General features: G+C 47.3%; 1 protein-coding gene across 1 annotated transcript in view; it reads right to left on the bottom strand.

The window, feature by feature from the left end:
- CSMD2 (CUB and Sushi multiple domains 2) overlaps window positions 1-22,277 on the bottom strand; it is a 275,213-nt gene that overhangs the window by 7,038 nt on the left and 245,898 nt on the right. Inside the window, 11 exon segments of the mRNA XM_070362524.1 lie at window positions 1,804-1,916; window positions 3,721-3,882; window positions 5,163-5,228; window positions 6,139-6,318; window positions 6,877-6,988; window positions 10,037-10,110; window positions 10,428-10,601; window positions 13,138-13,311; window positions 13,682-13,861; window positions 15,246-15,422; window positions 19,548-19,730. Coding sequence (XP_070218625.1) covers window positions 1,804-1,916; window positions 3,721-3,882; window positions 5,163-5,228; window positions 6,139-6,318; window positions 6,877-6,988; window positions 10,037-10,110; window positions 10,428-10,601; window positions 13,138-13,311; window positions 13,682-13,861; window positions 15,246-15,422; window positions 19,548-19,730 — 1,595 coding nt within the window.

Raw genomic sequence — 22,277 nt, 5'->3', positions numbered from 1 at the left:
AGGCAAGAACACTGGAGTGGGTTGCCATTTCCTTCTCCAATGCATGAAAGTGAAAAGGGAAAGTGAAGTCGCTCAGTCATGTCCGACTCTTTGCGACCCTATGGACTGCGGCCCACCAGGCTCCTAGGCTCTAGATGTGTGTTAACTATTTTATTGTGCAAAAAAAAAAAAAGAGTTTTAGAACACTGTGGAACAAACCAAACCATGATGAAAACTTACTTAGCAGACTGAACATACTTTGGGGAGTTCATCCCTATTCTAATAAGCTATTAATTTTGGAGGTGGGTAGCTGGGGACATAACTGCTTCTGGCTCCCTCTGCACTTGCTTCTGTGAGGTTTGTGTCCCGGACACAGACATGCAAACTCTGAGGATGTTTGTCTTACTGGCGTCCCTTCTGACTCCCGCTCCATCCCCAGGTGCAGCCCTCTGTCCACTGCGCTCCAGGCTGACCTCCCCTCCTGTCCCCCAAGATACAGCCTGGGTGACACAGAAGTGGGTCCAGTGGTTGGCTGTCATCCCAGGCAGCTGCTCTGGTGGTTCCTGGCCCTCCAGAACACCCCTGACATCTAGTCCCTGGCCTGCACTCCAGCTTCCAAGTTTGACCCTTGTTCTCTTGCCTCTGGCTGCCCTCCTCGCAGTGTGGGGGAGTCTCTTGTCTTGGCACGGCAGCTGGACCGCTACTGTTAAAGCCAGCCAGGACAAGGATACCCAAGGGCATCCACTGAACACTCTCGAGAATCCCCAGGAACTACCCCTATGTGCCAGCTCCTGGAGAGGCCACTCGCTTCTCCTTTAGTGTTTATCAGCAAAGTCACTCGACCCTCAGCCCTCTACCAGCTGGTCTTGGCCATGAGGATGCCCCCTGACTCAGCTCTCTGTTTCTCTGGCCTCATGACCTCCTCCTCCTTCCCGCCCTTGCCCTTCTAGCTTCAGTAACCCAAGGCAGGGAAGCTGACGGAGTGACGGGTGACTGCTCCACACCCCTGCCTGTTAAACTGAAAGGTCTGGGCAGAGAAGTATCCCTGCAGACCTGGATTCCACCTGAAGAAGGCCTGTGCAAGAAACAAGTCTTTCCCATAAGGGGATTTGAGGAGCCGCCTCCTTTCCCCAGGTCCTGGTGACTCAAGCTGTGCTGAATCACCCTCAAGGGTGTGAAGATCCTTAAGTGTGCAAAGACGCTCAGTGTGTGCCTGGGACTCACCACCTTCTCCCAGCTCCCACCACCACCTCGTGACCTTCAACCTGCTTGACTTTACTCTTGGGCTGCCAACCTCCCATTTCTTCTGTTCTTTTCCTTTTTCATCTTTGGCCACTTTTTTAAACAAAAAAACTTATTTTGTATTGGGGTGTAGCCGATTAACAACGCTGCGATAGTTTCAGGTGGACAGCAAAGGGACTCAGCCAGACATATACATGCATCCATTCTGCCCCAAACTCCCCTCCCATCCAGGCTGCCACACAACATTGAGCAGAGTTCCCTGTGCTCTACAGTAGGTCCTTGTGGGTTATAATTCTGTTTTCTGCTCACACTTAAGAATCTACTGTGTCTCACTCAGATACACCAACCTCTAGACTCAGCCTCCTGGCCCTTTTTATGTTTTCCTGCGTTCACTTCACTAGCAGATGGGGACTCCCTTGGTCCCAGTCCTGGCCCCATAGAAGCCCTCCTCCCAAATCTCCATGTCGATCCTAAGAGTTTCCACCCACTTCGTCCCCCTGCTTCCGGCCAGTGACATGGGAATCAGTTACAGGGCAAGGACACAGGAAGGTCAAGGCCTGAGTGAGGTTCTGCTGAACTTACATGCCCATCTAAAGCCCAGTGATCATCTTTGAACTTATTCACAAAGATCTCCACAGGCCCTGTAATCTGGTAAACTTGAAGGAGGAGATGGAAATCTTCTTTCTTATAAATTCCTGGGAAAAGAAAGTGCAGAGGGTACACTTGAAAGATCTGGTAAATTTTCAAAACCCAAGTCTGTGGGTATGTGGGTGTGAGTGTCTGAGTAGAATTTTTAAAAATTTACTTATTTTTGGCCGTGCTGGGTTTTCGCTGCTTCTTGGGCTTTCCTCTAGTTGCTGTGAGTGGGGGCCACTCTCTGGTTGCTGAGCATGGGCTTCTCACTGCAGTGGCTTCTCTTGCAGCAGAGCATGGACTCTTGGTGCACAGGCTTCACCAAGCCTGTGGTTTGGTTCCCAGGCTCTAGAGCACAGGCTTAATAGTTGTGGCACATGGGCTTAATTGCTCTGCGGCATTTGAGACCTTCCTGGAGCAGGGATCAAAGGTGTGTTCCTGTGTTGGCAGGTGGATTCTTTACCACTGAGCCACCAGGGAAGCCCCTGAGCAGGATTTCATGTGTAGATTTTGCTGTAAACATCCCATGCATAACTGCAGTTAGGTAAGTGTAGTGTGGCCTGTGAGTCTGTGTAGGCTGAAATGTGAGGCTGTGCAAGAATGTGCGTATGTATGCTAATAAAGAACTGGATTACTGGTCTGTGGTTGTGTTCCTGTTTAGACAAGCATGCTTGAGAATACAGGGAATAGGGTTTTGTATATGTTAAGGGTCAGTTAACACATGGTGTGCTTATGATTCAGTGGGTGCAGGGAACACACGAGGGCACGTGTACCAGAGCATGTGGACGCGTTTAGGACTGTGTTTTAGAGCAGCTGAGTGAATATGAACATTAGTTGTGTTCGCGTGTGCACGCATGAGTGAGTGGTTGTAACCGCACGCAGGGCTGTGTATCCACATGTACTCATGCGTCCATCCATCTACCCCTCTATTCAACGAACGTTTGCTTTCCAAGATATTTAGTTTTTCTGATTGTATAAAATTTGAATATTGGGGAAATTTTGGCAAATGCAGAGATGCATGAAGAAAGAAAATTCATTCCTGGTCTCATTTCTGAGAAATAACCACTGTTAACACTTTGGTGTAATTACTTTCAATTTTCTTTCTTATGAATAAATTTTTTTTCCTTTAAAAACTGGAGTCACATTTTAAATGCATTATAGTGGATGTACTTTCTCCCAAATTGGCATATTTTATCCAGCAGACATACTATAATTAATGTATCCATTTCTTTTGAGACAATTTTCTATTCCCAGGTGTTATGTTATGCAATTAGCCCATTCTTTTTTCAGAAATGTTTGATTCCCTCTATAACTATTTCTTATGATAAAAATTCTTAGCAGTGTAATTGACGGGTCTACTCATTTTCCTGGGTCTTGATACAAATTGCCAAATTATTTTGTTCAACTACACTATTTCATACTTTGACCAGAGTACTACCTTTACTGGACTAGCACCAATATTTATGGCTTAAAAAAAGTGGAATAAGCGGAAAGTGACATTTTCCACTTCTTTTGATTATTGCTAAAACTATTTTTCCGTTTGTTTATTAACTGTACTTTGGCTTCTGGGAGTTATCTGCCTCTATTTTTGGTTCGGTTTTTAGGGATATCTGTCTCTTTTTTCTTTATTCGTAAGAGATTTTTTTTTTTTTCCCTACTTTCCATTTACTAATGTTTGTCATCTAACCATTTCCCTGTAGTCGGTGGTGCTTTTACCATGTAAACAAAGATGAATAGACATTCCCTCTTCCCCTGCCTACCAGACCAATCTGAACCTTGCAGGACAGCACAAGGAAGTGGCATTTGAGCGTGTGCCCATCACCCTTACCATCTGGCAGGTTTTCCCGCGGGTGGCTTGCACCTTACCAGACAAGTGCAGCTCCACGCCGCTGTGGTCAACCATGGTGGCGTTGACCTTGCTGTTGGTGACCTGGAAGCCAGTCACCCTGAGCATGGCTGGCTGCTTCTTCCCCTGGTACTCATAGGCCCCTTTCCATAGGGAATTCTTGGCAAAAACATCCCCAGGAACTAGAGGAGTTAAGAAACAGATGTGAGAGGGACTTTCACACGTGCTGGCAGAACTGAAGCCACCTGATGACTGACCCCAGCTCACTCCCTTAGACTGTCTTCCCCAGTGTCTAACACGCGGCGGGCAGGGGGCTGGAGTGCTCTGAGCTCCTTGTGATGTTCTGTGTCTCAGAGCGGATGGATGGGTGGAGGGAAAGAGAGGGAGAGAGAAAGTGGATGGCGAAAAAGGAAAAAATCAAAGTGTGTGTGTGTGAGAGAGAGAGAGAGGAAGGGAGAGAGAAAGAGGGAGTGAATATACTAGAAGAGAGAAGGAGAAAAAACAAGAGGGAAGGGGTTGAAAAGATGGAGAAAGGGAAAAAGAGAGGAGAGAAAACCAACGTTAGTATTAAGCTGTAGATAGGAACATGGGCAGAGGCAGTCAGGCAGATATGGACTCTCACCTTGGCCTCTCCCCTATCGATTGTTTGACCATGTGCAAGAGCCTCCACTTCCTCACCTGTGCAGGCCACACCTGTAGTTCTGTAAATGGGGGCCATCCCACTTACCTCATCAGGGGTTAAATGATTGTTAAATCATAAAAGCATAAAATGAATGACAGCTCCTAAAACTGCTATTTATCCTTATAATAATTTTCTAAGGAGAGTATCATGAATCCTATTTTAACAAAAGGTCAACTGAAGCTCAAGAGGTGAAGGTTATTTGTCCAAGGACACAGCTGGTCAGTGACCAAAATGGAACTTGAATTGAGCTTGATGCCAAATCTAATCTTTTTTTTGTATAACACACACACTAATATGGTAAATAAAAGAATATGGTTCAAAAAAGGATATGATAAGTCTAGAATAATTCTGCATTAGTCAGGCCACACCTGTAGTTCCGTGCCCGTTCTGGACATCACACTTGGAAAGACACAATACCTGTCTTAAAAACATAGCCCTTTCCAGCAAGCTCCCTGAGCAGGACCTGTGTCTGTATGGCCACACACTGCCTGGACCTGTGCCAGGAGGGGTTGGGGCAGTCTGTGGCTCCAGAGCTTGATGCTCCGACATGTTTCTAGAAGGCTTTGGTCCTTCTTCTGGATGAGTTTTCTGTTTCCCGCAAGCTTACTTCCTCCTGAGGTCCGCCTGGGGCTGGGAGGTAGATGGGGAACTCTGCTGGGCCCTGCAGATTGTTTCCACGCCTTTCCACTGAGTACTCAGAAGCTCATGTGCATGTTCCTGGGTAACTAGATGAAGGAAGCAACACCAGTTTCTTGAGCCAAAGCTCTAGACTAGACATACCAGAAGCTTGGGTGAGTGGAGGCTCCCGGGCAGTGTTGATGGGTCTCCCACTGGGCCGGACCTCTGCTGGGGAAAGAGAAGGGAAGGAGACAGGTTCAGCCTCTGGTCTCTGCTCTATTAGAAAAGTAAAGGCCACCTCACCGACATTAGGTCAATGGGTTCTTTGAAATCTTGGACTTGTCCTCTCAGCCAGGTGGTGGACTACTTTGATGACGCTAGGGACCCCTCTCAGAATGATACGAAGCGTTGGGGGTTTCCCTGGTAGCCCACTGGTAAGACTCCACGCTTCCAATGTAGGAGGCCTGGGTTTGATCCCTGGCTGGGGAACTAGATTCCACATGCTGCAACCAAGAGTTCAGACGAATGAAGACCAGGAGGAGGGAGGTCTGGGACTTCTTGGTAACCCTGAGGGATAGGTGAGTGGGTGCTGTTTTATCAAGGTTATGATATGCATATATGCATAATGCACTATTCCAGTTTAGTGGAACACAGAGTTTTTCTCTGTCTGATGATTAAGTATAACCCTTAAGTAAGTAAGTGTTAGTCGCCCAGTCGTGCCCGACTCTTTGCAACCCAATAGACTGCAGCCCACCAGGCTCTTCTGTCCGTGAGATTTTCCAGGCAAGGATACTGGAGTGGGTTACCATTTCCTTCTCCAGGGGATCTTTCAGACCCAGGGATCGAACCCAGGTCTCCTGCACTGCAGGCAGATTCGTTACCGACTGAGCTACAAGGGAAGCTATACCTAACACCTGGGGGAGTGTTCAAGCTCAGGTAGAAAGATAAAACGGGGTGGCTTCACTATGAGCTCTTTAGATTGCTCTGGTTTCATCTCCTAGACTCCACATCTCAGAAAATCAGAAGCAGATTTTCCAGCCTCTGGAAATAACACTTCTTTCTTTGGCCCTCTCACTCCAGCTCAGCTGTCCCCTTTGGCCTCCCACCCTGGAGAGGTTCACAGAGGGGGCACACGCACCCAGGCAGATGGGTGGTTTGCCTGTCCAGCTGCCATCTGCTTTGCAGGTACGGTGCTCGGAGCCACCCTTGAGGGAGAAGCCTTCCTGGCAGGAATAGATGAGCGTGTAGCCCATGGAGGGCAGGTCCAGCGCCCCGACGTTGGCATGGCTTGGTGTCTCTGGCTGCTTGCAGTGGTGGGCTGGATAAGAGGGAAGACATTGCTGGGCAGGGGGAGATTGGGGTCTCCAGGAGGCCTCTCCCCCATGCCCCTGTTTCTCGATGGAACAGCCCCATCCTTTCCCTTATGGGCCCCTTTCATGGCCAGCATCCCCTCCCACACCCCACCCCAGCCTTGATGTCTATGCAAGTGGTCAAGACGGAGATGATGTGGATAATGACTCAGCTGACCCTGAGGGAATCTAGGCACTTTTCCTGAGGGAAAGGGAATAATTACAGTCAAAAGCCCGAAATTTCATCCTGAGGGTGGGCCTTGTCACTGTTGGTACCTACAGCCATGGGAAAGTTCTTTCTTTTTCTTTGCTAAGGCATAGGAATTGCCTTCGAATACCAGAAAGGCATTTGTGAAGAAATATCTTCTGGGGATGGGGGGACCCAAGGGATAAGGACTACAAAGAGATCACTACGGTCCCAATGAGAAGCTGTGAGCTCCCTGTCACTCAGAGCATTCAAGCACATCCTGGAGGCCCAGGTCAGGGAGGTTATGAGCTGCTGAGAGGAGTTATCTGGGAGCACTCACGGACACAGTCGGGCGGGGTTCCGCTCCAGGTCAGGTTGGGGAGGCACGTCCTGGAGGTGGAGCCCTGGAGCAGGTAACCTTTCTGACAACGGAAAAGCACGGTGCTTCCAACCTGTGGTGGGATGGAGGGTCCCAGGATCACCTTCTATCCAGTGATGCTTCACACCCATCCCTTGACTGCTTACTTCCCCACCACCCTACTGCTACCCACCCTTCTGCTTCTCTGCCTGATTACATCTTACTTATCCCTTGAGGCAGCTTACATTATGCCTCTTCCACAAGGCTTCCCCCAACTCCCTGGGCCAGGTCAACGCTCTTGTGGGGTATAACTCAGTCTGCTACAATGGACCGAGTACCTGACTCAGAATCAGAAGACCCTGGCTGTGAGCTCTGGCGTCCACTGGCTGCACGAAACTCTCTACATCTCAGCCCCTCTGGAGCAGACTTGGGATGAACAGCCCCGCCACAACTATAGTGGAATGTTGTGACGCACAAATGTGGAGGTGGGTTTGGAAGCATTTTCTAACGTGAAGAACTGTAGGAAGTAGAATATTACTGTGCATGTCTCTTCCCTCCATGAATGTATACATTCTTTTCAGGACATGTCCCCTATAGAATCTAGAGCTGTGCTTTGTAACTATCTCATGAGCAGAATTGCCACCCTCCCTGTCATTTCTCCCCCTGCTTCACCCTCACCCTCCACTAGCCCCTCACTGTCTGACTTGATATTCCCTGCAACCACCAGCTCCATCTCTCATTTCCAACCCACGGGGCACAATGCTGCCAGCTCAGCTTCCTAAAGTGCATCTCGGACCACACTGCTTTCCAGCTCAAAACCCTCACATGTCTCTATGATGCCTGGGAGCAAATCAAACTCAAGGTGAAACTTAACTTCCACGGCCTGCCTCCGTGCCCGCTTTTGTATTTCATCACCTTATTCAACAAATGGCACCTCTCTACACCCAGCTGGGCAAATAAAAACCCTCGGGTCGTTGCTGACTCCTCCCTTTCCTTCAGCCCCTCCATCCAATCCATCAATAAGTCTTCTTGGCTCTACCGACAAAATGCCTCCTGATCCCTTTGACTCTCTCTAGGTCCACTATGCACTCTGTGTCCACTGTCGCTACCCCGCTCAGCTCAGTCCCACTCTCGTCATTCTCTCGAGACGCTGAAGTACTGTCCTTTCTAAGTTCTTCCGTTCCTAACCCCTAATACCTCAGGGTTCTGAGTGATAGTTCAAATGATGGATCACATTAAGTCCCTTTTAAATGGTTTCCCGTGACATGGAGAATAAAATCCAAAATGCTTATCATGGTCTCAAGGCCTGACCTGACCCAGTTCACGCCCTTCTCTTTTTAAAATTTATTAGGTGATATTTGGTGCGTAAGAAGAATATATGGCAAATATATAGACCTGAATCATCACAATAAAATGGACACTTTAAGTGGAGCCCGCTACTCAACTTACGGGCTAGAACAGCATCAATAAGGTTGTAACTATCTGCGTGTTCCTTCTCTGTCATGTTGCTCGGCTCCCTCAGTGATAACCAATCTCTTCAATTTTGTGTTTTTCATTTCCTTGCATCGTTAAAAAGTAATTCTATCACATATGTGCATGCGTGCATGCTAAGTTTCTTCAGTCGTGTCCAACACTGTGACCCCAAGGACCGTAGCCCACCAGGCTCCTCTGTCCACGGGATTCTCCCAGCAAGAAGACTGAAGCAGGTTGCCATGTCTTCCTCCAGGGGATCTTTCCAACCCAGGGATTGAACCCGTGTCTCTTGCCTCTCCTGCATCGGCAGGTGGGTTCTTTACCACTAGCACTATCTGGGAAGCCCGCTATCACACATGCGAACATATATATCTAAACAGAGTCAGTCTTTCTTGGTTTCAATATTCCTTGAAATAGTATCCTTTGACATTCAGTACTCTGTTTCTGAGATTCATCTGTGTTGTGTGGCAATATAGTTCCTTCCTTCTCACTGCTGAGATGAACCACCCTGTAGCCACATCACGATTTTCCTCATCTCCTGGTAACATGTATGAGAGTGTCTCCGGGGTTGGTTTCTATGACTGGGACCTCCGGGTCACAGGATGTGTGAATATTTAACTTCACAGGGCAGTGCCAAGTGAAGTGAAGGAGGTTTTCAGACCCAGGCTAGCACTTGGGCTTCACGTCCTTCTCCTCTCTCGTTAGCCTCTGGACCTGCTGGTGGGCCTGCTTTCTAGTCCTGCAACCTGCGCTGGCCGCCGACTCTGCCAGGTATGCCCATCCTTCTCACCAAGGGCACCACAGTCCAAGTTCAGGAAACCTCTCCCCTCACTATACTTCCTAAAACAGCATCCCCACTTCCCCGCCACAGCCCTGTGTATTGAGCCACGAGCAGTGCTGGCTGGTTGAAGAAATGATCTTGCTTATTTATCGTCACCAGCCCTTAGAGGCACTTGGCTTGTTTTGTTCTCACTGTATTCCTAGTGCCTAGAATAGTTTACGGCATGGACAAAGTCCATGTTGAACATGGACTAAGTGAATAAATGCCACTGCATGGCTAGATCCTGACCTGCCATTTCCGGTGTGGTCTCTCATATTCCCCTGGGCACATCGGGGGCTCCTGTTCATTGTCCTGCCTTGAACATACCCCCTCCTTTCCTGCTTCCTTCTGCTCAGAGGGGCCCATCCAGGTCCAAATCCTTTCCTTTTGAAGCTCCCTCTGAGAAGTGTCCCTGGAGCCTGTATCTGACAGGGATGGGTCTCCCACATGGCACCTGCTTGCTCCGACTGCTGGGTCTGGGCCCCATAGGGTATGGCTTCCCTGGGGACAGGAGGTTTACCTGTCTCACTGTAAATGCCCTGTGCCCATCACATGGGGCTACTGAGCAGTGTCTATGGAGCTACACGTGAATCCTGCTCTTCCACACCAGCTTCTCTGATTGGTGGAAACACCTGCCCATTTCTGTGGGTGGGCGGTGGGGAGAGGGGCTGCCATGCAGCATGGCTTAAAGAGACAGGCTGCTTTCTCTCTTCAGGTTCCCAGTCTCATCCCCCACCCCCCCACCCCCCCACCAGTGCTGTCCTGAGGAAGGCCCCTGGGTCCTCTGAGACTGACAGTGACCGGAAGGGACAGGAGGCACACAGACCTGAGCTTGGTGGACCTCGTTACCTGGTAGCCTTGGGAGTTGTTCTGTATCCCGAACTGCGGCACGCCGGGGTCCACACATGTGGTCAGTGTGGGGTCTGGATTGCAAAAACAAAGAAACAGACCATGGTCACAGAAACCTCTGTGGTCCCTGCACACCCTGAGAAACAGACATGAGAAAGGGGATGGAGGCATGTCCCAGTGGCCCTGCCTTTTGGACTCTCCCCTCGAGTCATCCCCTGGCTGACTGTGATTCCCGGCAGCCTGTGAACGCTGGCTACTTCACATCCTGTTTTAAGGAGCTTGGAGGAGCATTTGCTCTGTTTTGCAGATGAGATAGGGAAGAAAATCCATCATCTTGGGCCCTCAAGAAGGATGTCTGCCAGCAGGGACACCCTGCTCCCGGTCACCTCACCTATGCAGCTGGGCTGAGTGCCACTCCATGTCCCATCTGACTGGCAGAACCTCCGTGGAGAGCCCACCAGCACCAGAGGGGGCTGGCAGGAGAAGGAGACAGACGATCTGTAGGAGAATCCCCGGTCCTCTCTCCTGCCTCGGGCTGGGACGCCAGGGTCTCCGCAGAACACCGCTGGGGAGGTGGGGGAGAGAGGCAGGTCCAAGTCGCTGTCTAGAGCTCAGACTGCGCGCCCCCCTTTTCCGCCACCCACTCACTGGTCTTTGCACTGCTCTCCTCCTTGCTCCCCTTGAACTCTGGCTGTGGAGAAGCCCTGCATCAGCGCTGCACCTGCCTCAGTGCCGCTCTGGGGCTTTCTCTCCTTTCCAGATTCAAATGCTTATTAGTCATCATATCCACGTAAAGGAGTAACATTACAGGAAGTTCAGACCACCGAGTGAAAATAAACTATCACCGACTACCCAAAATGGTTTTGCATTTTTGTGCTCCTTCCCTTCTAGTGTCTGTCCAGCCGTATGGAAACACGTGTGTGCCTGCAAACCCAGTGTCCAGGTGCTGTTGACTTTGCTTTGTTCACTTGCTATTCTGTCAACATATCCTGTTTTTATGACATTATGATCACTTACCGGCTACATAAATCTGCAATGAGATGCTGTACAAAGTGATTATAGCTGATCGCAACTCTCTTCTTAGGCATTTTATATTATTATAAAGTTACATGTGGCTTTTGTTTAACTTGTATTATTTTCTTAGGAGAATTCTCTAGGAGTGAACTTATTATCTTTAAAGGTTTGAGTGTGTTTGCAGCTTTTGACCTGTATTGCCGAATGTCCTTCCAAAGACTGTGCACTCACCCTACAGTAAGCAGGGTCTAAGAGTGTCCATTTCATCTGGATCAGCAGAGAGGATCTTAAAAAACTGACTATGGAAGTCAAAGTTCTCTGTCAAAGTTCCCTAAGACATCACTTCAAGCCTGAGGAACATTCTTTGTGCTATGCGTGTGTGTGTATGTGTGTGTGGACACAGAGTCAAGAGGTTGGAAATCAGATGCAAAAATCAAATGGAAGCCTGGTCCTGGAATTTGGGGAGCCTGGATGGACCAATCAGAAGTCCATGAAAGGCTGAGCTGATCAAAAATCCCCACATTCAGGAAGTAGCAACTCTTGGATGACAAAGAAAGAGCAGCTCAGTTCTGCTAAGAAGCACTGTGATGCCAACTAAAATCTTAGCTTAGATACCTTAAAATCTTAGACATCTTTTAAAATTTCTCAGGTTGGTAAATATTAATAATATTGGCCAAATCAATTGTTTATGAGGGTGTGAGTCAAGAAATATTCTCATCAACTTCAGGTGGGAGTGTACATAGGAGTACTTTTTCTAGAAGACACTCTGGCAACATGTATCAAGAAGTGTAGTGTGCTGGGTGGCCCAGCATCCTCACTCCTAGGGCTTCACCGCAAGGGTAAAGAAATGTTCCTTTTGAAGCTGTTTATTGCAGAACTGTTTGTAACATGGTTAAACTGGAGAGATCCAAATTTATCACTGGTAGGTGAAGATTAAAATGGTGTGGCATCTATAATAGAGGAATTCTTTTTAAAACCATTAAAAAAGATGATGTATAGATTAGTACATATTGACAGAGCAAGGAGCTGATGGCCTGTCAGTGAATACAAGTTGTGAACAACATGATTTATAGAAAATTGTGTATATACTGCTATACATGCAAAAATGCTTAGTGATAGTGTGGAAGTGTAATGACAAGCCTAACTGGTTATCTTTGGGAAGTGAGGGTTCAGATGATTATTTCATTCTTCTTTATATCTTCAGATTTGGGACATTTTTAGAAATGATAACCATGATTCATTGTTTAAAAGCAATTCAGCTATTTCCCAAGAAAATGCAAGGTGTCCAGACTGAACCAGGAGACTTGCTATCCTCCTCATGTTTCCTGGAAGGAATGTCAAAGCCTAAAGGCTTAACCATAAACCTCATGCTGCCTTTCCTGGTCAAGTTTTACTGGCCTTCATCTCTGCTGCAATTTCCCAAACTGAAGTAAAGTTTCAGAGGTCCCCAAACAGTGTCGTGGGTTATGTCGACAGTTTTCTGCAGCATTAGATAAATGCCGAGCAGAAAGAAAAAATAGGTCCTACCATCTGTCCAAAGCATGGGCACGGAGAAAACCTTCCAGAGCCCAATTATGGGGTAAGACATGAATAAATGACCTGGAATCTCCTTCTCTGGGGGATGTGGTAAGAAATGAGCCCTGGAAAGGACTTGGGGCTCTTCAAGACATAATCAGGGCAGGTAGATAAGAAATGATCCTCTCACTGGAAAATCACAAGTGTCCCAGGGCAGGGTCTCATCCTTGAAGTCAGGCATGTTTCTAGCACTGCCCCACCTGCCCACCTCCGACTCCATCTTTGGGTTCTATCCCATCCAGTTAACAGCTTTTCCAGTTAAGAAGCATCTCCCGTATCTGGTTTAATTTCCCTCCGCTGTGACGCCACCCAGTGACCGAAGCCAGGGCTCAATGAAGATACTCTCACATTCTTCCTTTAAGATCCCTTCCTTTCTTAATGGTGGTCTTTGACAAAGCTCCCTGATTTGGAGAGGGGAGCCTCATTCTAGGCCTTCCAGCAGCAGAGTTCTGAGCGGGGAAGGAGAGGAGCCAGCACATGGGTGCCCTGGAGGCCCCCTGTGAGTGACTTACGGAAACACTGAGGCAGCTCTCCGGTCCAGGACCCATTTCCCTCGCAGGTGAGCACTGCAGGCAGGGAGAGCTGGTACCCCTCCAGGCAGGCGTACGTCACGCTTGAGCCCCACATGAAGTCGGATCCCACCACTTTCCCGTTGGGGATGAGTTGAGGCGGCTTGCACATGATAGCTGGGGGAGACCAAGGTAGGCGGAGTGCTGGGGCTGCCCTGGGGAACCAGGGCTGCCGTCGGCACTGAGGCAACTGGGCTGCCGGGAGCCCGGGCTAAGTGAGAGCAATCAGGAGCCACCCCTCTTCCCTTGGGAGCTCGGTCTCGTTGCACCTTCCAACCACGCACTCTTTCCTGCATCCTGTCCTCCAGGTTCAAGGCCCAGGACCTTCCCACTGCCTCCCTGTAGATGTTCAGGGACCACTCCTCACCTCACACACCCCCAGATAAGACGTAAGGGCTCTGCTTCATCACCCCCTCCCTTCTGGGTATTCAAGGCTTTTGTACCTGCTCCAGCCCTGTGTCCACACATCTGTAGCCCTCAGACACACCTTTGCAGACCGGCTTGGTGCCATTCCACGTCCGGTCCTTGGTGCAGCTCAGCACGGACACCCTGTGCGACTCCATCGTGTAGCCAGGGACGCACTGGTAGGTGACAGTTCTGTTGTACCTGAAGTCACTGCCCAACCGGAGGCCATTGGCTGGAACCCCAGGGTCGCCGCAGTTTATGACTAGGGGATGGAGACAGAGCCCCGTTCACTCCCAGCATAGACTCCTTCCTCCTTAGCATCCCAACACCATCCCGATCGCTCCCCACACGTTTGGGAAGGAAAACTGTCAGAGAAGGGATGTCGCATCTCCCCCCAGGTTCCCAGTTGGGGTGCCGTTCATTCTAACTCCCCGTAGCCAAGTCTCCCTGCAAAGGCTGTCCTACACCCCTGTCCTTGCCGCACCATCCTTACACACCCCAGCAACTTGGGCTGGGAAACCCGTCTTGTTCATGTAAGGCCCACTCCTCTAAGAGAAATATTCAGGGGGCTCCCTTCGTAAATGAGGCTGGGGACCAGAGGGAGGGAGGTTTCCAGGTTGAAGAGCCTAAGATGTGTTGATGGACCACATGGTGGACCTAAGGTGTGTTGATAAGACAATTTGTCTGCTGGGAAGGGCCTCTTACTGACTGCCCTTCTGCCCAGGAGGCCTCCGTGGGCTCAGTGGACTAGGAGCAGGGCCTTGTGACTGATGCAGTGGTTATTCCTGTGTTACGGTTTCAAGTGAGGGTGGGGACTGGTGAGCTCTGACCTCGGAACAACAGTGAAGCTGACAGGGGATTTCAGATGGAGCCTGGATGCACAGCTAGGACTCTGAAAGGGAGAATGTTGTATAGGATTCCCTTTTATAATCACTTCCTTCCATCTGGGCCCCACAGCGATTTGCTTTTCAAGGAAAAGGGTCTAGAGTTGCTTTTAAGAGAAGCAAGAAAGAGGAGCCAGGCTGGGGTGGGGATGGATTGAAGGGAGAAACGGAGCTAACAAAGATGACAGATGGCAGCAGCTTTAAGGTAGAAAGAGAATCAGGCTCAGCACTGGGGGTTTGCCCTAAAAGAGAAAAAGAAAGCCCCAGGAACTGCTAGAGCCTGGAAAATAGCAATGACATATTTTGAAGCTTTCTTGAGCCTCATCTGTCTCATATGGGAAAGTAGAGCTAATAGTGGCTCAGCTGGTAAAGAATCTGCTTGCAGTGTGGGAGACCTGGGTTCGATTCCTAGGTTGGGAAGATCCCCTGGAGAAAGGAAAGGCTACTCACTCCAGTATTCTGGCCTGGAGAATCCCATGGACTATGTAGTCCATGGGGTCGCAAAGAGTTGGACACGTCGGAGTGACTTTCACTTTCCTACTTTCACAGGGAGGGGATTGTGGTGAGCATCAAAAGATCCGAAAACAAAGCACTTTGCTCAGTGGCAGTCCCACAGAACGTGCTCAGTAAATGGAGGCGACTTGTATGATCCTCATTCAGGGTCAAGTCCCTCAACGCCAGCCAGTCTTCCCAATCTCTAGCAGACAGCCTTCTCCTCTGGCGTGGAGGAGCCCCACTGCCATGGAGCCCAGAGGCTCTCACCTGTGCACTCTGGATCACTGCCCGTCCAGGTGCCATTGACCGAGCAGTGCCGGCTAAGTAGGCCTGTGGCATAGTAGCCTTCCCGACACTCATAGACGATGGAGCTGGAGAAAACCAGGCCGTCACTGAACAGGACTCTGGCATTGCTTGGAGTCCCAGGATTCCCGCAAGAGATCACTAGGAAGCCAAAAGAACACATTACTCATCAGAACAAGGGCAGGCATCCCCCGGGGTTAGTCTAAGTCCTGCCCAGAGTGGAGGCCACAGGTTACATCAGGAGCCTGTGATTGAAAGCATCCCTCTTGGGATGCTCCCGTGTCTGATCATCTTACCCTCAGAAGGGGGGCAGAGACCTGGAGGGATTTTTTTTAAGATTTCTAAAAATTAAAGACCATGTCTGTTTTGTTATCACACCTAAAATTTTAAACGATTCCTTCATATCACCAAATAGCCAAGCAGTGCTTAGTTTTCCTCAAGACTCTGTCTGTATCTCTTTTTTAAGAGTTGATTTGTTTGAATCATGAAGGTCCATGCATGACATTTGATTGGCATGTCTCTAAGACTCTCTGAATCCAGAGGTTACTGGATTACCCTCTCCTATAATTTATCTGTCACAGAAATCAGGGCATTTAACTGGTAGAACTTCCCACTTCCTGGAGTTTACTAACGTGGAGAACGAGGCACTGTTCAGTATGCTCCTCTGTCATTACCACAGTCAAGTTCTACTTCTTGACAAAGGTACTTGGCACGTGGTTTTGTGTTTTTCTTATCACATCACATTAGAGGCACAGAATGTCTGGTTGCCTCCTTGTTAGTGATGCTGAGGATGCTCAGTGGGTCACGTCTGCCTGCCTTATCTGGCATTATTAAGCTCCTATTAGTTGCCATTTAATGGTTTCAATAGAAAGTAAATATAGTTGACCAGATTCATTAGGGGATAGAAATGGAAACTGGAGCCTATTATACAGAGTGAAGTAAGCCAGAAAGAAAAACACCAATACAGTATACTAATGCATATATATGGAATTTGGAAAGATGGTAATGATAACCCTGTATGCGAGACAGCAAAAGAGACACAGATATATAGAACAGTCTTTTGGACTCTGTGGCGAGGGGGGCGGGGATGATTTGGGAGAATGGCATTGAAACATGTATAATATCATATAAGAAACAAATCGCCAGTCCAGGTTCCATGCAGGATACAGGATGCTTGGGGCTGGTGCACTGGGATGACCCAGAGGGATGGTACGGGGAGGGAGGTGGGAGGGGGGTTCAGGATGGGAAACACATGTACACCCGTGGCAGATGCATGTTGATGTATGGCAAAACCAATACAATATTGTAAAGTAATTAGCCTCAATTAAAATAAATAAATTTAAATTAAAAAAAAAGAAATGGTATAATTTTAATTCTATAATTCTTTTTAAATTAAAAATTTTAAATTATTTTTTTAACTTTTTATTTTATATTGGAGTATAGTTGATTGTCAATGTTGTGAGAGTTTCAGGTGTAAAGCACAGTTATTCAGTTATTTATACACATGTATCTATTCTTTTTCAAGTTTTTTCCCACTTAGGTTGCCACATAATATTGAGCAGAGTTTCCTGTGCTATACAGTAGATCCCTGTTGATCAATTCCACAATTCTTTCTGCTTTAGCTCGGGTTCTTTAATAAAGAACTTGCCCATCATCAAATATTTGCTTACCCTGAAATAGAGTTCACACAGGAAGGTTGGACTAATGCTTGATTTAAAAAAAAAAAAAAATCATATATGAGGCTAATTAGATGGTTCCCTAGCAAGCTCCAAAGGACAATCATTTAAATTCACAGATTTAAGTTTACTTGTTATGTTGCCTTCTGTTGTCACTTTTATTTTTATTGACATTCAAATTATTCCATCTCTGACTAATGGAAACCCTGTCAAGTTGGCTCCTGAGTTCCTCTGACATGACCCAGTTGTGTTTGGCAGATTCCTTGCTGGAGTGACAGAGTTTCCATGTTAATTTTGTGTGTTTCCTGCCCCAGTCCTGGAATCAGCCATTTCCCTAAACAGCTCTGGTTCCTTTTAATGGACAATGGGTTTAAAACCTACAGTCTGGGCATTAAGGGTACTCATTGCTATGGAGCTGGTCATTGATTCTAGACTTTTAGATTGGGAAAATAACTTTTCAAACTGAAAATACATTATGAGTTTATACTGATATTACAAAGCCAAGTTTAGAATTAAGAATTTTTCCTTAACTTTTTCATCTTTCATTTTAAAATCTTGGTTCTTAATGACAATAAATAATTTTAACTTGCTTTATCCATATAGAGTATGGTATTATATATGTAATAGTTTCAGAATTTTCACTCCAATTTGACCACCAGCAATATGATTGCTAAAACCATACAGTTTTAGAACCAGTTTAAGATTTCATTGCAGTTCTTTGTCCTTAGGATATATATACCATATTCAAATTTCATTTTTTCAAGTCAACTGAAATAATTCTCTGGGTTATTAAATCACCAGCTTGACACATAGTTAAGTTCATTTGTTTCCATTTTGATTTTTGATAGAGATTACTTGTTTCTAATTTTTCATTTAATTTTATTTTGTAAGTATTTATGACATTTACATGGTCCCAAAGTCCCAAAATTATCCCCAAATGACAAGAATCATTTTGTAGATCAGATAGGCCCTAATACCCATCCACTCAACAAGTATTTGTGCTCCCTAGGTACCAGAAATGCAGTGATGACCGAGCCATGACCCCTGCCTTTGAGAAGCCCAGTCTATCTTAAGAATCTACCTATAAACAGATGAATTAAAATATGATGTGACAAGTGCTACACTTGAAGGAAAAAAGCACTAAGAAGTGAGTGGCTTACTGCGGCTGGAGATAAGAATTTGAGTAGAACCTTGAAAGGTAACTGGGAGCTTATCAAGGGAAGTCAGTAAGAGTTGTGTACATGTTACACACACACACACACAACAGTCATTCAACAAATACTTGCTTCCAGGCTGAAACTCTTAGCCACCTACTTTCTGTTCCCTGAACCCTCCTGACATGGTGACTGACTCCATCCTGGGGTCTGGGTGGCAAGAAAGGGAACCTGGTCACAGTGGATATGTGAGAATATGGTAAATTCTTTCCTTGCCAATACACTCGTGACCACAAGCTTACTATGCCTCTTACCATGCCTATAAAATCCTGTAAAAACTAACTTTGCACCCCCAGAAAGGCAGGACTTTGGACAGACAAGTGGGAGAGGGCACTGACCCCACCTGTGTCATTTCCTGGGCAGGTGTCCCCGAACATGGGCCAGAGCATCTCCCCTGCAGGACCATGCTGCGATCTCAAGTCCATGCAGCCCATCCTCTAACCACTGCCATTTATTTCTTTAGCTCACTCCCTCTGGAATTTGTTTCCTGGTGATTGGGACCTATAATTCAATGATCTTGTCACCTTTTCATAGCCTCTTACTCCACCATGAACCTATTCCCTCCTTCCCCAGCCTAGATGCTAACATCTGTGGCAATCACTGCTTTGTATCTACCCTTATCTCCCTTGCCACTTTCTTTATGCCTTAGTCACCTATGCTTAATTACTGGTTACCTAGTAAAACCCTAATTACACGTAATGCTTCACCTACCCTGTGTCTGAGACTATGTAGCAAAATGTGCTTGAACAAAAACCCAGACTAACGCTGACTGTCACTTTAAGTTAATGGCTCTTACCTTAATGAGCCCTTGGTGCTGCCGCCTGGTAATTATATATTTCCCTGTTTCTCTATTCCATTCCCACTTCCCCCTTGCTAGATGATGACTGTATAGTGTGTCTTTCCTCTTCCCCCACTGAGGCCATCCCAGGAACCATCATTAAGGGCTTATATTACTTTTAAAGTGATTTGTAAAATTGGATTTTGTATTTTTTTTTGGCACTTTGGATGTTTGTTTAATCTTAAACTGTAAGCTCCAGAGGGGAAGGTGTGTCTGGCTCAGCTACCATTGTGTCTCTAGTATCATTTGGCACATGGTTGTTGAATGAAGCTATATGGAAACAAGTGAACAAATCTGCAAAACTTGGTTTATCTTGGTATCTTCCCTTCTGAGGTTAGGATGGGGAATATGTTTGCCCTTGGATTACTAATGAGATGAACGTGAACTCTCTGTTGATGTCCACTCTCCACCTGGCTAAGGGTTTAAATGGAGCCTTTGATTTTATCTGTGCGGGTGAGGGCAGGCAGTAGGGAGTAGGAAAACAGGGGAAGACCTTGGGGCAGGCAAAGGGGAGAAGCAGAATGGTCACATACATTACCTCCACACTCAGGCTGCACGCCGCTCCACGAGCCGTTGGCTTGACAAGTTCGCTCTGAGGACCCTCGGAGCACGTGGCCAGCTTCACAGCTGAAGCGCATTAGGCTGCCCGGGGCAAAGCTGTCCCCCAGACGGATGCCGTGGGCTGGGATGCCAGGGTCACCACAGACTCCTATGCTGGCTCCTATGGACCAGAACCAAAAAACCCCATTGCTTTTAGCAGGGAAGGAAAGAGAGTGGCAGAGTGGGAGAAAGATGTTGGAGCTCTGTTATGGGGAAGCAGTGCGCCCTAAGAAAGAGGGCAGTGGAACCGTGTGTGTGCCTGAGTCACCGGAGCAGGCTCCTGTCTGAGTACTCAGTGGCCAAATGACACATAGATCTGAGGTCACGCTTGAGGCCCTGGGGCCCGAACCACACGGGGGGAAAGAAGGAAGAGGGAAGCCTTTGTGGAAGAAGTCCTGCCTCCATTCTTGGCTGGCGCCAGTGTGGTCCAAGCTGACCTTCTCCCCTTCACCTCTTCTCCACCATCTGCTGATCCGGTACCCTCTCCATTCCCTGTTCCACTGTCTTAGCTCAGATGCTCAACATCTCTTGCCTGAACTTTACTGCAGGAGCCTTGTAACTAATATCCCCTTCTCTTAAACTCTCCCTCTAATCCATCCTCACTTTCTCTTTAAATCTTAACAATGAACAACCACAACTATTTGATTTTTGTTCTCTCCTGTGGAAACACCTCCTCTGGCTTCCCACTGCCGAGAGAATAAAGTTCAAACTTCGAGCAGAGTTGTTGCTCAATAGTCAAGCTTGAATTTCGATCCTGGGCCTTTACCTGAGGCTTTCTTATTCACAGATTATGCTCTGGATTAAACATTTTCGATCTGTCATTTCATTCTTTCTTTGCCCTCTGCCTCCTGCCACATTTCTGCAGGTGAGCTCTGGATTAAACATTTTCGATCTCTCATTTCATTCTTTCTTTGCCCTCTGCCTCCTGCCACATTTCTGCATTTACCTGATTTGTGATCTTGTGCAAACCCACCCAAGAGAGTTTTAAAGACCCAAGAGATGAAGGAAGGTAGAGAACAGGAGATAAAGCTATCTACTATCTGTGGGAGCCAGCGCATCTCAGGATGCGGAGATTCATGGGAGACACCACTAGTTCAGACTTGGTCATGGTGAGCTTGAGGAAGGAGAAAGAAAATTGAGAGCTAAATGGCAACTGCATGAGAAGATAGTTTCCAAGTGATGTGGAGTGTATCTCCTCATGAATCCACATATGTAGGCATCAAAGAAACATCTGAATGACCAGTTTGGGGCTTCCCTGGTGGCTCAGCGGTAAAGAATCCGCTTGTCAATGCAGGAGACGTGGGTTCAACTTCTTGGTCAGGAAGATCCCCTAGAGAAAAGAATGGCAATCCATTCCAGTATTCTTGCCTGGGAAATCCGGAGGAGCCTGGTGGGTTACAGTCCACAGGGTTGCAATGAGTTAGACATGACTTAGTGACTAAAGAACAACTGCAAAGACCACATTTGGTTAGTTGGTATAAATAAATGCTTAAGCCATGTACCTCGTCATCTACTGTTGATGTATGTGCCTCTCAGTTTTGGGATTATTTCCTTTCCTAGTCTAGTTTCAGAATATAAGTATTCTCATAACCCCATGTTCCCCATTCTACTGCCTACCAAGGAAGGGGGATTCACTCAGCCTTTCAAAAATATGAGAAAAGAGAGCCCCTCATATTTGGCCAGGTTTTCTTATCTTTTGACATTTTCCAGATGTAGTTCATGCAACAGGCTGTACCGGGTCCGCTTGAAGGCAATCCTGACAGTGAATCGCTCTGACTCCCCCACTGGCTAGCTGGCCTCAGCTGGAGCCAGCTCTATGTACAACAGGCCCAGGGTGGATTCTCCAGTCCTGGGCATCATCTGACAGAACAGCCTCCTCTGAAGTGTTCAGCCTCTGTTTCAACAATATAAGGAAGTCTGGCATAGAATACTGCACTATGGGGGCAGGAGGCAACTGTTGACTCTTTACTGAAGAGGTACATCAGCAAGATGATGATGCTGCAGAGACGGGCAGTTAACTTCCTGCAGTGTGTCTCAGATGCCAGGAATCTCGGCAAGTCCTTGATGGCCCAGAGACTTACGACTTCTGTTTTGCATCATCTGGGTGCACTGACTGAACTGAATGAGGCTCAAAATTTTGACCTTGGAACTCCTGAATGTGTGTGTGTGTGTTTAGGACTGGCAGGAGATGCTGCTGCAAAAGGTATCTGTAAGTTTCAGGACTGGAAGAACTACAGTCTGCTCACTAGGGCACATCTAGCGTTACTTCCTTATCACCTATTCTTGTCATCTCTCACTTTCTTATCTAAGGTATTTAAGATTCATTCATTCCTCAGCCTCAGTACTTATAGAATAACTTCTAATCCTGTCCTCAGAGGTCTCCAGGAAAGAAAGGTCTGTCTGTGATTCTGGTCTCCTAAGAGTCTGTCATCCTTGAGGAAGACATGGGAAATGGAGATTGCAAACTGTTCTTCAGAATGTTCAGGATCAGAGATCAAACAGCTTCATGAAACACATTCCCCAATGAGTGGGGTTCGTGTTTTCTGAAGGTTCCTTTCTTGCTTCTTACTTTTTCATGTCCCCAGGTGTCAGCCTGTTTCCAGTGTCCCCTTGACCTGTGATGTGGCCAAGGAAAAGTCTCTTCTTCCACATGCAGGATGAGGACTTA

Source organism: Bos mutus, chromosome 3 (genome assembly GCF_027580195.1).
Source record: "Bos mutus isolate GX-2022 chromosome 3, NWIPB_WYAK_1.1, whole genome shotgun sequence".
NCBI lineage: Eukaryota > Metazoa > Chordata > Mammalia > Artiodactyla > Bovidae > Bos > Bos mutus.
This window is presented reverse-complemented; position numbering and strand designations above follow the sequence as displayed.